At 41.1% G+C, this 12,715-nt stretch overlaps 1 protein-coding gene and 1 non-coding gene across 3 annotated transcripts in view; both read left to right on the top strand.

The window, feature by feature from the left end:
• The window catches only part of Rab3gap2 (RAB3 GTPase activating non-catalytic protein subunit 2), an 82,885-nt gene that overhangs the window by 30,994 nt on the left and 39,176 nt on the right, over window positions 1–12,715 (top strand). For both annotated transcript variants that reach the window (XM_055609203.1, XM_055609202.1), the window contains exons 5-12: window positions 154–201; window positions 280–355; window positions 865–966; window positions 3,649–3,748; window positions 5,623–5,721; window positions 10,389–10,537; window positions 11,866–11,945; window positions 12,056–12,145. In XM_055609203.1, coding sequence (XP_055465178.1) covers window positions 154–201; window positions 280–355; window positions 865–966; window positions 3,649–3,748; window positions 5,623–5,721; window positions 10,389–10,537; window positions 11,866–11,945; window positions 12,056–12,145 — 744 coding nt within the window. The remainder of the gene's footprint in view (window positions 1–153; window positions 202–279; window positions 356–864; window positions 967–3,648; window positions 3,749–5,622; window positions 5,722–10,388; window positions 10,538–11,865; window positions 11,946–12,055; window positions 12,146–12,715) is intronic.
• Window positions 7,711–7,842, top strand: LOC129678479 (small nucleolar RNA SNORA36 family). The gene has a single exon (XR_008720394.1). It is a non-coding gene; the product is annotated as a small nucleolar RNA SNORA36 family (small nucleolar RNA).

Here is a 12,715-nt window from a genome sequence, read left to right as displayed (position 1 = left end):
GTGAATGCAGTCTAGCCAGTGCTGCATGGTAAGACTCTCGCTCTCTCTTCCTACCTATTTATATCTCTATTTCTCTCTTGCTCTCATATACACATACTTTACTCCTAAGCACAGTGACTGAGTTCATGATTTTGCTTTTGTTTCTGCCTATAGGGAGTATGTGACCAGTGCTCTGTGCATCCCACTGGCAAGCCAAAAGAGGTAAGCATCAGTATAGGGTCTCTGTCTCTTCTGCTTTGATGGCTGAGCCAGTACAAGCATCAATTTTATTTGTGACAGGAGTTCCACTGGGCGCCCTGACTGGACCTGCATTGTGGTGGGCTTTACGTCTGGTTATGTGCGCTTCTACACTGAGGTGAGTTGGGTTTCCAGCAGGAGACAGCTAGCTGACTCAGTGCTGTGCATCCTATTACACCACCTTGTGGTGTCATTTCCAAGGATATGGGTGGGAATCTAAAAAGGTAGTTCTCACTATGAATGCTTGGAAGTATGAGCTGATGCTTTAGCAGTGCTTCTCAGCCTGCCTAATGCAGTCGCTACTTCATAACTGTAATTTTTCTACTGTTACAAATCATAATGTAAATATCTGTGTTTTTCAATGGTCTTAGGTAACCCCTGTGAAAGAGTCATTCAACCCCCAAAGGGGTCACAAACCACAGGTTGAGAACCACTGCTTTGTGGGGTGGAAGCAGGACAAGTGAGGAATTGTCTGTACAGGAAGCAAAGACAAGCTGTACAGTTTTGAAAAGAGAGGACCCAGTGTCCTTGGGAGACTATTGGGAAATGGTGCTGTTTGCCTTGATATCCCTGTTCAGTTACACTGTGGAGAAAACCAGCAAGGCCCTTTTCTGTGCTTGCTTCCAGAGTGGTGTGCTTTTGCTTGCACAACTTTTGAATGAAGACAAAGTGCTTCAGCTTAAATGCAGGACCTATGAAATCCCTCGGCACCCTGGAGTGACTGAGCAGGTAACATAAAGATTATGTTCAGAATAACAGTGGCAGGGCTAGGGAAAGGGCTCAGCAGTTAGGAGCACTGGATGCTCCTGCAGAGGACCAGAACTCATTCCCAAAACACTGTCTTCCATCCTCCATGGGCACTGGACACATGTGATACACAGATATACATGTAGAGAAAACATTCATACATATAATATGAATTAGGAAAAAAAGTTACAGTGGCATTGTTTTCAAGCAATTTCATTTGCTTTTTTACCTAGAAATTAAGAGATTTGTCTTGTGGCACAGTTAGCTGAGCTGGCATATTCTAGAAAGGTAATTTGTAGCTTAATCGAATACCAGTGTTCCTATTTTATAAATGAAATATTGTATTAAGATGACCGTCTTAGGCAGTGTTCTATGACTATCTTAGGCTGTAAAGAGACACTATGACCATGGCAACTCTTATAAAGGGAAACATATAATTGGGGCTGGCTTACAGTTTCAGAGGTTTATAGTCTATTAGGATGGAAACATGGCGGTATGCAGGCAAACATGGTGCTGGAGAAGGACCTGAGAGTTCTACCTCTGGATCAACAAGAAGAACAAGAGACACTGTGCCTGGTTTGAGCATTTGAAACCTCAACACCCACCCCCCTCCAACACTTCCTCCCACAAAGCCACACCTCCTGATGGTGCCACTCCCTGGTGACCAGGCATTCAAATTTATGAGCCTGTGGGGGCTATTCCTGTTTAGACCACACAATGACTTAAGAGTGAATAATCTTATTTTATTACATTGCTGATCTGCATTCATGTATGTCTGTGTGAGGGCCTCAGATCCCCTGGAACTGGAATTACAGATAGTTGTGAACTGCCATGTGGGTGCTGGGATTTGGACCCAGGTCCTTTCGAAGACCAGCCAGTGCTCTTAACTACTGAGCCATCTCTCCAGCCCCTGGTGAAAATACATTAATAAAACTTTTTAATCTTTTAAATTTTAATTCAAGTGTCAAAATTACCTATATAAAAAAGAAAACTTCCTGTCTACAATAAAACAGTAACTGTAGCAGTACTGAACCAGTATGCTTCTGTTTGGTCCGTAGTGTACAGGATTAAAGCCGTATAATAAATAAAGCTGGATGGTGCATTGTCTTTTTGCATGATTTAGTTCCAGAATGTTCCTTGTTAAACAGATATGTACTGTATATCTACATAATAGAAATTATTGAAAAAGCAATCTATTGCAAACAACTAGATTTTGTCTGCCAGCATCTAAGAATGAATTAATAACATAAACAACCAATCATGCAATCAAAATAAACTACAGGTTTAGAGAAAGGTGAGCTATGACTGCACTGAAGAGGAAGAAATTTCATGGGGTTAGATTTGCTGTGAGCTTTGGATAATGGGTGTGCAATATAATCAGTCAGTGGGAGAAGAGGGGGTTATACTTTCAGCAGTTAGGAGAAAAGTGAGGGAAGATGTAAATGTAGGATTTTGTGCATGGTAACAAAGAAACCCATTAGAAAACAGCAGGAAGCTGGTGATAGAGCGAGCAAAGTGAGCTAAAAATGATGTAAACATCAGAATTGATACAGAGGATTAGAGAGGAAGGAATGCAGCCACAGCCACTGAAACATTTTTTCTGAGACCAGAGCTGGAGAGAATGGAATCAGAGAGGGTAGCTTTGGGGGTATGCTTGTTGTTTTGGGGTTTGATATTTCTTTGTGTAGCTCATGTTGTCTGGAATCCATAATCTTCTAACCATGCCTCCCTAGTGCTGTGATTATAGGTGAATCTCATCATGTCCTGCTTGAAATTGGATTTTTTTAAAATTACTGAGGCATGAGATTGTGACAAAAAGCAAAATTAAATCATCTGTGTGCTTACTAAAATGCAAAAAATAGGATTGAGGTGAAGCTCAGTTGACAAAATGCCTGCTTGAGTTAAATGCTCAGCACTTTAACAATATGAACGAATAAATAAATGAACGAATGAACGAATGAATGAATGAATGTAGCACTGATTAGAGGCATCACAGTCAGTGTTGTGGTATAGGTTAAGTGTGTGTACATTTATAAATAAATGAAATGTGGCGCTGGTTACTAGAGGCTTCATATACAGTACCATATATGATAGACTTACGCAAATGTAGATGACTTTGAGAATGAGTGTTGGGATAGGCCTCTGATATCAAGTGAGCGCCTGTGAGTTATTGAGGTGTTTTGTTTATTGTTTGGTTGGTTTTTGTTTTGTTTTGTTTGAAACTGGGTTCCTGTTGTCCTATACTGAGGCTGGCCTTGAACTCAGAGATCTGCCTTCACTGCCTCCCAAAGGCACGAAGGTGCCACCACACCCAGTGAGCTTCTATTTTTAACACTTGACTTACATCTTCATAAGATGTAATAGTCACATCATAACACTTGACTATTTCTCATGAGCTGGAACAAAATTTTTATTATTTTCATCATTATCCTGAAGCCATTTCCTGCTACATTGAAAAGCTCATATCTGAGAGGAAGTTAAATTCTTTGGCCAGAAGTCAATCTGAAATTAGTTCCTATTCCTTCTGCTGCTTTCTCCCTGTTTTGTATTTCGTAGTTAACTGTTTGGTCATAGTATTTAACTAAGTGAGATTTTTAGACGTTTTTAAAAAGGAAAATGTTTGTGTGTCTATTTAAGAAAGGCTACTTTTTTATTTCTACCCAGAATGAAGAACTGAGCATCCTATATCCAGCTGCCATTGTGACTATTGATGGGTTCAGTCTTTTTCAGTCTCTTCGTGCTTGTCGAAACCAGGTAGCAAAAGGTAATTGTTTCTGGCAAGAAGTGTGTAAGTTCTGGTGATGATAGTTTTATTCAGTGTGGCCTCCTCTTCACACAAGTGAGTTGTCTCCTGCTCCTGCAGGAGATTGTTCATAAACAGAGCTGCAGCCTCTGTGCTGTTCAGATGTTGGGAGTGGGCTGTGGCAGCCTGAGAGTAGCAAGCTTTCTTCACTTAACTCAGCAACATAGCTTGGCTGGGAGAGTGACATTCACTGAGTAAGGATGTTGGTACAGCCAGCAAACCTCTTCCTAGATGAGAAGCTGTAGGACCCATGCCCTGAAATCCCCTGACTCCATTGCCTACCTCAGTGAGAATAGAGGTGTCACTGTGTGCGGGCGTATTACATTACAGGGGAGAGGGCCAGGAACGTCATCTTGGCCTCTTTATTTGAAACACTTGTCAATGAAGAGATGCTGGAAGTCTAAGCTTCATATATGAGGACTTCATTATTAGAGGTGAAAACTGCATGGAAATCAAGAACCTCATTGTGTGATGGTGGCATGCATGTGGAAGCTAGGGTCAACAGCAACGGTGTTCCCTTACATTCTTCACTTGCTGCCTCACTCACTCAAGACAAGTTCTATCACTGAGCCTGGATCTCACTGGTTCAGCAAGATGAGCTGGCTAGTGAGCCCAGGGATCTCCCTGTCTTCATCCCTCCAGCAGTGTCATTGCAGCTACCACACTGTTTTCACATGGCTGCTGGGTTCTGGACTCAGGTCCTCATGCTTGTGTGCAATACTGAGGAAGCCATCTTGCCAGCCCCTTGAGACCAGCTTCTTTAAGATATGCTTGCTGCTTAACAGCAACAACAATAAATATATATTTCTAGATCTAAATTTATATAAGGTACAAAACAAGCACTTTCTTCTAGAGGGAAACTAAGTCTTCATATACCTTTAGTGGAAAGATTGTATCTTAGCAGGTTATGATTGGAAAAATGCTCAAGTCTTAGTTTTGTGGTTCTTTTCAGTAGTTCATACTTTTTCCTTATGTCAGAACACTTGAAATTTTTATACCTATTTTCATTATCGTTTCAATTGTTTAAATTTGGCCATTATAACTTCATTATTTTGAGATTGATGAAATAGTCATCATTATTGGCAGCCAACAAGAGGATCTCAGGTTCAGTTTAGACTGTGGTATGTGATCCTCTGCTTTCCTAGATAGATAGATAAAGAGAGACAGAGAGATAGATAGAGAGAAAGAGAGAGAGAGATTCATGGATGATGGATGGATGGATGGATGGTTGGTTGAATGAATGGATGAGTGAGTGAGTAAAGTCACCATTAATATATTTAACAAAAGAGAATGGGCATTTTTTGTAGGTAGTAATTTTATTAAAAACTAGAAGAGACAATTGAGACAGTGTTAATGGTTTTATCGGGTTTTTTTGTTGTTGTTGTTTGTTTTGTTTTGTTTTTTTACCACAATCCCTATTTATGTGTTGTGTATAAGAGCATAGCAAAGTCTGGCCTATTTGCCAGGTCATATAGGTCAGCTTCATCAATAGGTTCCCCAAACCTCTTTAAACACATAGGTTTACCAGATGAGCTGGAAGCCAGTATACTCTTAGGCACTGTTGAAGTTGGCTGTTGGGAGAAGTTGATTGTTTTGTCTACCACAAGAGAAAACTGCTGCTTGCTCGGGACCAGGTTCAGCAGGGTCTTTTGACAGTTGTGTTTTTGTATGTGTTGGTGTGGCATGAATAAATCTTGTTTTATGCCATTTTCATTACTTTGCTTCATTATTAGTTGACATTTTAGAACAGTAAATTATATACTAAATGTCTTTTTGATAAAATGTCATTCTATCCATTGCAATTGTTTGGACTCTCTGATTTTTATTTTTGACAGCTGCAGCATCAGGCAATGAGAATATACAGCCACCACCGTTAGCTTATAAGAAATGGGGTCTACAAGACATTGCCACTATTATCGATCATGCTAGTATTGGTAAGCATTGCTAATTTTGTTTTTGTTTTTATTCTTATACTTTTTATTGTAACATCTAATTTATTAGAAATTGATATTTATTCTTATGTGAAAAAAATTCACTGCCTTTATTGAAAACCACTAGGAAGTTAGTTCCATCTTTTCTCAGCTAGGCATATGTCTTTAAGATAGAGTAGCAGTTTCAATAAAGATTTAATCACACCCTCAACATCAATATTGTAGTTTTAAGTGGTCACTTACTATTTTGATGTCATTTGACTACTGACATTCTGATTCTTGTAATGACCTTCTATGCCAGTCTTTTAAAAATGTAACCTTTGGATCTGGGCATCACATGCCTTGAATCCCAGCACTCAGAGAGGCAGAGTCATGCAGGTCCCTGTGAGTTCAAGGCCAGCCTGGTCTACAAATCAAGTCAAGGATAGCCAAGGCTACACAGACAGAGAAACCCTATCTCAAAAAACAAAACAACAACCAAAAAAGTAACCTTTGGACCAACAGAACATAAATAAAGCAGGTTTCCTCCCATGACAGTATTTGAAGGTTTTATATATATATATATATATATATATATATATATATATATATATTCTATAAAGGAGAGAAAGAGAAGAAAAACCCCCTAAGCAGAAACACAGAAAAGTTGTGACTGCCTAGAAGCATGAGGTTAGTCGAAAGACACATGTAAGAGTAGACCACCTGTAGTAGGAACCGAGGAGAAAGAGAGAGTGCCAGCATTGAAATACTTGGCTTAATCTGATGGTAGAAGAGCAAACCCTCTAGCCAACACATGTGTGGGTGAGTTGCAGAGTGTGGTGGAGAAACAGTGAGTGCCAAGGAGCTGGTGGGAGTGAGGTCATAGTGGAGGGACATAGATAGGGATCTACCCCTGCAAGGCCTCGTGTACTTACATGGAGGAATAGCTGTTTTCTTAGACCATTCTCAGCCATGTCAAGAACCACAGAATTTTCAGCAAAGAGATAATGTCCTCACATTGCCTGTTAGAAAAACCACTTTGGAGACGGTTCAGAGACTATGATTGGTCTCTAGGAGTCACCATTAGGGGAAGCCAGAGATGTTAGTACATGTTTATAATTCCAGCTGTTCTGCAGGCTGATGTAAGAGGATAGCAAATTCAAGACCACCATGGGCAGTATGGCCATACTCCATCCTAAATTTTAGAAAAAGAAAGAAAAAAAAGTTAATGAGGAGACTGTAGTAATCTTAGTGAGAAGTAGTGAGCTTCAGAATTAAGGTGGTAAAGCAAAAGTAGAAAGAAATACTAACTTAAAATATTTTCATATAGAATAAAATTTGAACAATGTATAAATACAAAAAAAAGTTCCTTCTATTGAGAGGCTTTTAGCTTCTGTGTATAAGTGCATAAGTAACATGCATATTGCCGTGTGGGAAGGTATGTGCTTAAAAATAGCATTATATTGCCACATCAGGGTTACTAAGGAGATATTTTGTCAGCCTAGCCCTACAGGAGGACCTTGGCGTAGGATGCTTAAAGGTTTCTTTACAGGGACTTTGTTCAGATATGCTGTTGTATAAGCACCAGTGATAATCTGTACACCAGGACTTCTTAGCAGCTGTTAACCCCTGCTCAGCCTGAAGAGTGACAGGTAGGGAGCCATCCTCACGCTCACAGTGACTGGGACTGGTGCCTGGGGACAGGGTGACTTCTCAGGGTCACAGCCAGCTTTCAGGAAAAGAGCCAGGGAAAAAGACGTCCCTACTTCATTCTCCTTTCTTTCTCTGGTCCATTGTCTGAATCAGCCAGAAGTCAGCAGGAACTCGAAAGTCAGGTCTAGAAAGGCAGGAGGGGTTCTGGGGAGGGCTGGCCGAAGGTGTCTGCCACAGAGGCCTGCTGATTCTGCCTGCACAGTCCTGTGTATCATTCTTGCGTGGACTACTCTAATGAATGCCTTATTAGTGAACACATGAGTGTCTTCAGGTTTTTGCTAAGAGGAATGTTAACAAATTTTCCAAAGTGTTGAGTTCAGCCCAGGGTCTCCTCCCTGCTCTGTTAATTAGACTTTGGAACATTGAAGCTGGCTGGGGAAAATGATTGGATAGAAAACATTATTCTATTCATTTACTCCCCAGCCTACAAATGAAAAAGTAAGAGGTACAATACACTTTATTTTATGTGCATCTTCATGTAAAGGTCTTAACTAACTCATTCAATAAGAAATACTGTTATTCCCTAGGCACTAGTGCTGGTGTTGGAATCACACGATAGTGCAGTCCCTGCCTTGAGAAAGCTTGTCTGAATGTGGTGCTGCCAAAACACTGGCATTTCAGAGGGAATCATCAGAGTTGTGATCTGGACCACAGTTCTAACCTGGGGGTCGAACGACCGTTTCACCGGGGTCACACATCAGATATTTACATTACGATTCATAAATAGTAAAGTCACAGTTATGAAGTAGCAATGAAGATAATTTTATGGTTGGAGTCAGCACACCGTGGGACTGTACTAAAGGGTCACAGCATTAGGAAGACCCACTAATCTGGAAGAAAGGAAGTGCGTAGATGGATGCTAAGAACAGGCTTCAGAGAACACACCTGGATTGAGGCAGGGATGGTGAGCAGGAGCCAGCTGGGGGCAGGTTTGTAGTCAGAGCATGCTCAGCAGAGGACAAAATATGAATATAGGCCTGGGGACCCCAAAGACCTCAGAAGACTAGAGGAACAAGGGAGGTCATTACGGCTTGATTGAGAGTGAAAAGGGCTCACCCCCACTCCTCACCCCATGTCTCAGCCTCCTAAGGGATGGGCTCTCAGGTGATGCCATCACACTTCAGTTGTAGCCGCTGGGTGGCTGAGCAGCTTGTTCACTGAAAGGAGAGTAAGGAAGATACGTAAGGGGGTAAAGCATGAAGTTTTGCATGCTGACTTGTGGTACATTCTAGCAGAGACTCAAGTAGACAGATAGACTCGTGCTCCGAGGTTCAGAGGCTGTGGGCCTGCAGATGTAAATGGTGTGGGTGGGTGCTCTCTGGGCTTGGCAGCCTGGAGCTCTTTATGGCTTGATTTGAGCAGCTGGGGTAGAGAGCCATGTACAGAAGCCAGACTGGGGTGGGTTTGTCTCACAGTAACTGTCTCTACTTCTTATTTTCAAAAATAACAAGTAAGAACAAGAAATAAAATTACAGCATTTCCACTCTTTATCTCCATTTCTGTTCAGTACTTTGGGCTTCACATTCTTTTTGTTTTAGGCTCCTTGTCTGAGAATTTTTACTGGATGTCCAAACTTGATATTCAGTATTAAATTCTTGATTTCCTCTCCTCAAACTTGCTGCTCCATTTTTGCTCTTCCAGATGCCTCCCTTCTCCCTTTGCTCCTCTCAGTTACATTCAGGGCCCAATACCTGCTCTGGTGCTCAGTGGGCTTAAATCCTACCCCTCTCACTGTGTCCTTTTGTGTTGGTCTGGCTCCTGGGAGCACCTGCAGAACATCATAATTGCTGCTCCTCTGCCTGGAACAGTGCCCACATAGCCACTCAGTTTTCCCTTGCTTACTCAGTGCAGGCCTCTGCTCACATGTCACACTATCAAGGAGGTCCTCATAGATACTGAGGCAGGTGTGGAGGTTGTCCAGTGAGCTTGACTTTATGGAGATTTATGTGCAGAGGAAATCCAGTGTGTTTCACAGTGTGGAAAGGACCTGTGTTCAGAGAAAACCTTCAACGACAAGATTATAGTCCCACCAGGAAGATCTCAGCTAAGGAAATAGAATTATAGGTGAAGACCTTCTCAGCCACGAGTAAGATTTATATGACTCTTAATGAAAACAGTGAATATGAATTTATTTTTTATATAATTTTTATTTTTTATATTAACTACAGGTTATTTGCTTTGTATCCCAGCTGTAGCCCCCTTCCTCATTCCCTCCCAACCCCACCCATGAATTTATTTTTTAATGGCTCCACAGGTTTTGAAGGGATGAGAGAGGAGAGGGCCCTCGGTAAGCTGTATCACCTTATATGCATGAGGCACAGTTCTGCAGCTTGGTACAAAAGACAGAGTTTGTCTACTTTTAGCTGCCAACCAATAGTGTAGGGCAGGAGAACAAGTTAGGACTGCCAGGGATCAGGCTAGCCAAGTCTGCACTGGGACATTAGTGCCAGTCTGCTGTGTCCAACATATGGACTGCAAAGGACTGGCAGTCTGGGGAGGTACAGACAGTGGGGCTGGGCCGGGCCCGGTGTGAACAGCTGTTTCTTTGAAGAGCAGAAACTTCAGACACTCCATGGTTAAGGCTTACTCTGAGGGCATGTGGAGTAAAATTGCTGCAAAGGCTTGTGGGAGGGGCTGTAATGGAACATGAATCTAAGCTGCATGAGAGGGAACCCAAGTCTTGCTTCATAAATAGAAGAAAAAAATATCAGGATTAGTGAGTTAAAACAGTTGGTAAAAAAGTAATATCACATGGGATCATTAAAGTAATAGGGATTTTAAAAAGGCTATGCTTGCAATTCAGGTTAGTACTTTTAATATTTATCAGCACTTTTTGATGTGGATATTTATAAATTACTTTTTAGTTAAATAAAACTAATGTAGTAGCATCTTAAAGCAGAAGCAAAAATAATGGTTTAAATAAGGTCATTTTAATGTTTTCAAACTGGGGCTTTTGTCTTGTTTCTTTTAATAATAAGGTATTATGACTCTGTCACCATTTGATCAAATGAAGACTGCTTCCAACATAGGTGGATTCAATGCAGCCATTAAAAACAGTCCACCTGCCATGTCTCAGTACATCACTGTGGGGTCCAGTCCATTCACTGGCTTCTTCTATGCTCTCGAGGTATGAGTTTCATCATGAGTAGAGGCACTCTGTATTTTTTTTAATGTGCCTAAAAATTTGATACAGTAACATAGCCTTAGAATGAGTAAGTTTCAATTTGTAAGTTTTACCTGAAGTTAAAATTAATCACAAGTTTCTTCTAAAGAATTTTTTTATAATTAAAGAAATTACAGAAGTGTTTGTGTGGAGTGTGTGTGTGAGTAAGTGCATACACATTTTGTGAGTGTGAGTGAGGGCAGGCATGTGTTGTGTGTGTGTTTGTTTGTTTGTGTGCAGGCATGTGTTTTGTTTGTGGGTGAGCCAGAGGGACAACTCTTGGAAGTTTGCTCCTTCCTTTTCCCTGGTAGCTGGCTGAAGAACTTCCTGTTCCACTCCCTCGTGAGTGCCAGGATTACAGGTGCACGCCACCACTTCTGGCTCTTCCATGTGGGTTCTAGTGCTTGAACTCAGGTCATCAAGCTTATGCTATGTGTACTTCTACTCCTGTGCCATGTCACCAGTCCAGCTTTTTTCTAAGTTATTTAGATTTACTGAAAAGCTCTGAAAATCAGGGTACACGTGTGTGCTTGTGCATGCATATATCTGTGCATATATTTATCAGCAACAAAAAAACCCAAGGTAAAACCAATAAATAGTGTCTCTAAAGCCCTAAGTTCTTTGACTAAGTTTGTTTAAATATTGGTGCAACTGCTGTTTTTTAATTATGTCAGCCCTCCAGGGATTAGAATAAACAAGGAACTGTGAGACAGAACATGCTGCCCATTATAGTTGATATAGATTTTGAAAATTGCTTCCTAAAATAGGGAAAAGTTATGTTACATTTGGCAGCACTCCTTACTTAAAAAAACAAACAAACAAACAAAAATAGCCTTCTCTGGATGAGCTGAACTGTCTTTTTACTTTTATACAAATATATATTTACTTAAAAATAAAAAAGTAAGGGAAGAGGCAGTCTTATACAGCTGGGGAATCCATAGCTCAGCTAGACAATGCTGATGTCTTACTGACCTCCTTGGTTTTCATTAAGCTACAGTTTAAACAGAGAAACCCTAACGGTTGGTAACAGGGCAGCAGCAGCTCAGCACAATGGGAAGTCCTTGCCTCAGTGTGCTAGTTCACATTGCTGAGGTCAGAATACTTGACCAGAGCAACTTGTGCCACTAGTGGCTTTCACTTTTGAATCCAATGGCTAATTGTGTATAGCTGCTGCTACTGAGGTTGATGCCTTCAGAAAGAGCTCCTGGAATAGACTTTGCAACTCATACTCTTCAGAGTCTCCTCTAGAACACAGGTTGCATCTTGGTTTTCTCTGGATGTCTGTTTTGCAGGGAAGCACACAGCCGCTGTTATCTCACGTGGCGCTCGCTGTTGCAAGTAAACTGACTTCTGCTCTCTTTAGTGCTGCCAGGTAATGAAACAGCATTTTTAAATGATCTGATTCAGATCTCACTTGATTGTGCCTGGACTCTGGTACTCTGAGTCCTGAAGCTAGTATTCATTTGTGTCCCCTCTCTTCAGTGGTTGGCTTGGTTGGAAAAGCAAGCATGAAGAAGAAACTGTCCAGAAGCAGAAGCCCAAGATGGAGCCAGCCACCCCACTAGCTGTGAGGCAAGTCAGCCATGCTTCTGTCACTCGTGTGCTCTGAGCACTGCTGTTAAAGTTGCACGCACGTGGGGTCCTTAGTTGATCTTCTGACTCTGCAACTTTGTGGCTTCTGAGAATTACCGTTCATGTAGGATGCCTTTTTCAACTGAAACATGAGTTCCCAGAAGAGGGGGACTCTTTACAGTGCTGGCTTGGACTTCCTTCTGTGTTCTACTTTAGAACACATCAGTGTATCTGAATAGTGGGGTTGTTGTTGCTTTAATTTTTTGGAAGAGAGGGTTTGATTTTTGCTTGGCTTTCTTTTCATTTGTTGCTTATTACCTAAATATAAAATACCACCATAAAGAAGTAATATTCCAGCTCTGCTTTTAAAGATGCTCTTCACCTGGAGAAAGCGGATTAATGAACTGTTAGTAAAATCAATTTTTTGAGGTTAGTACCTTTGCATTCATTACAATCTAAACAAGGAAGTTGCAAAGTGGTTCGTGGTTCATGTGAAACAAGCCCTGCAGCACTGAACTGTATCCTAGCCTTTTTTCTCACTCTGTGTTGTAACAACCTGAATTCTGAATT

Source organism: Psammomys obesus, unplaced genomic scaffold (genome assembly GCF_907164565.1).
Source record: "Psammomys obesus unplaced genomic scaffold, mPsaObe1.curated_primary_1811, whole genome shotgun sequence".
In the NCBI taxonomy this organism is placed as follows: Eukaryota; Metazoa; Chordata; class Mammalia; order Rodentia; family Muridae; genus Psammomys; species Psammomys obesus.
This window is presented reverse-complemented; position numbering and strand designations above follow the sequence as displayed.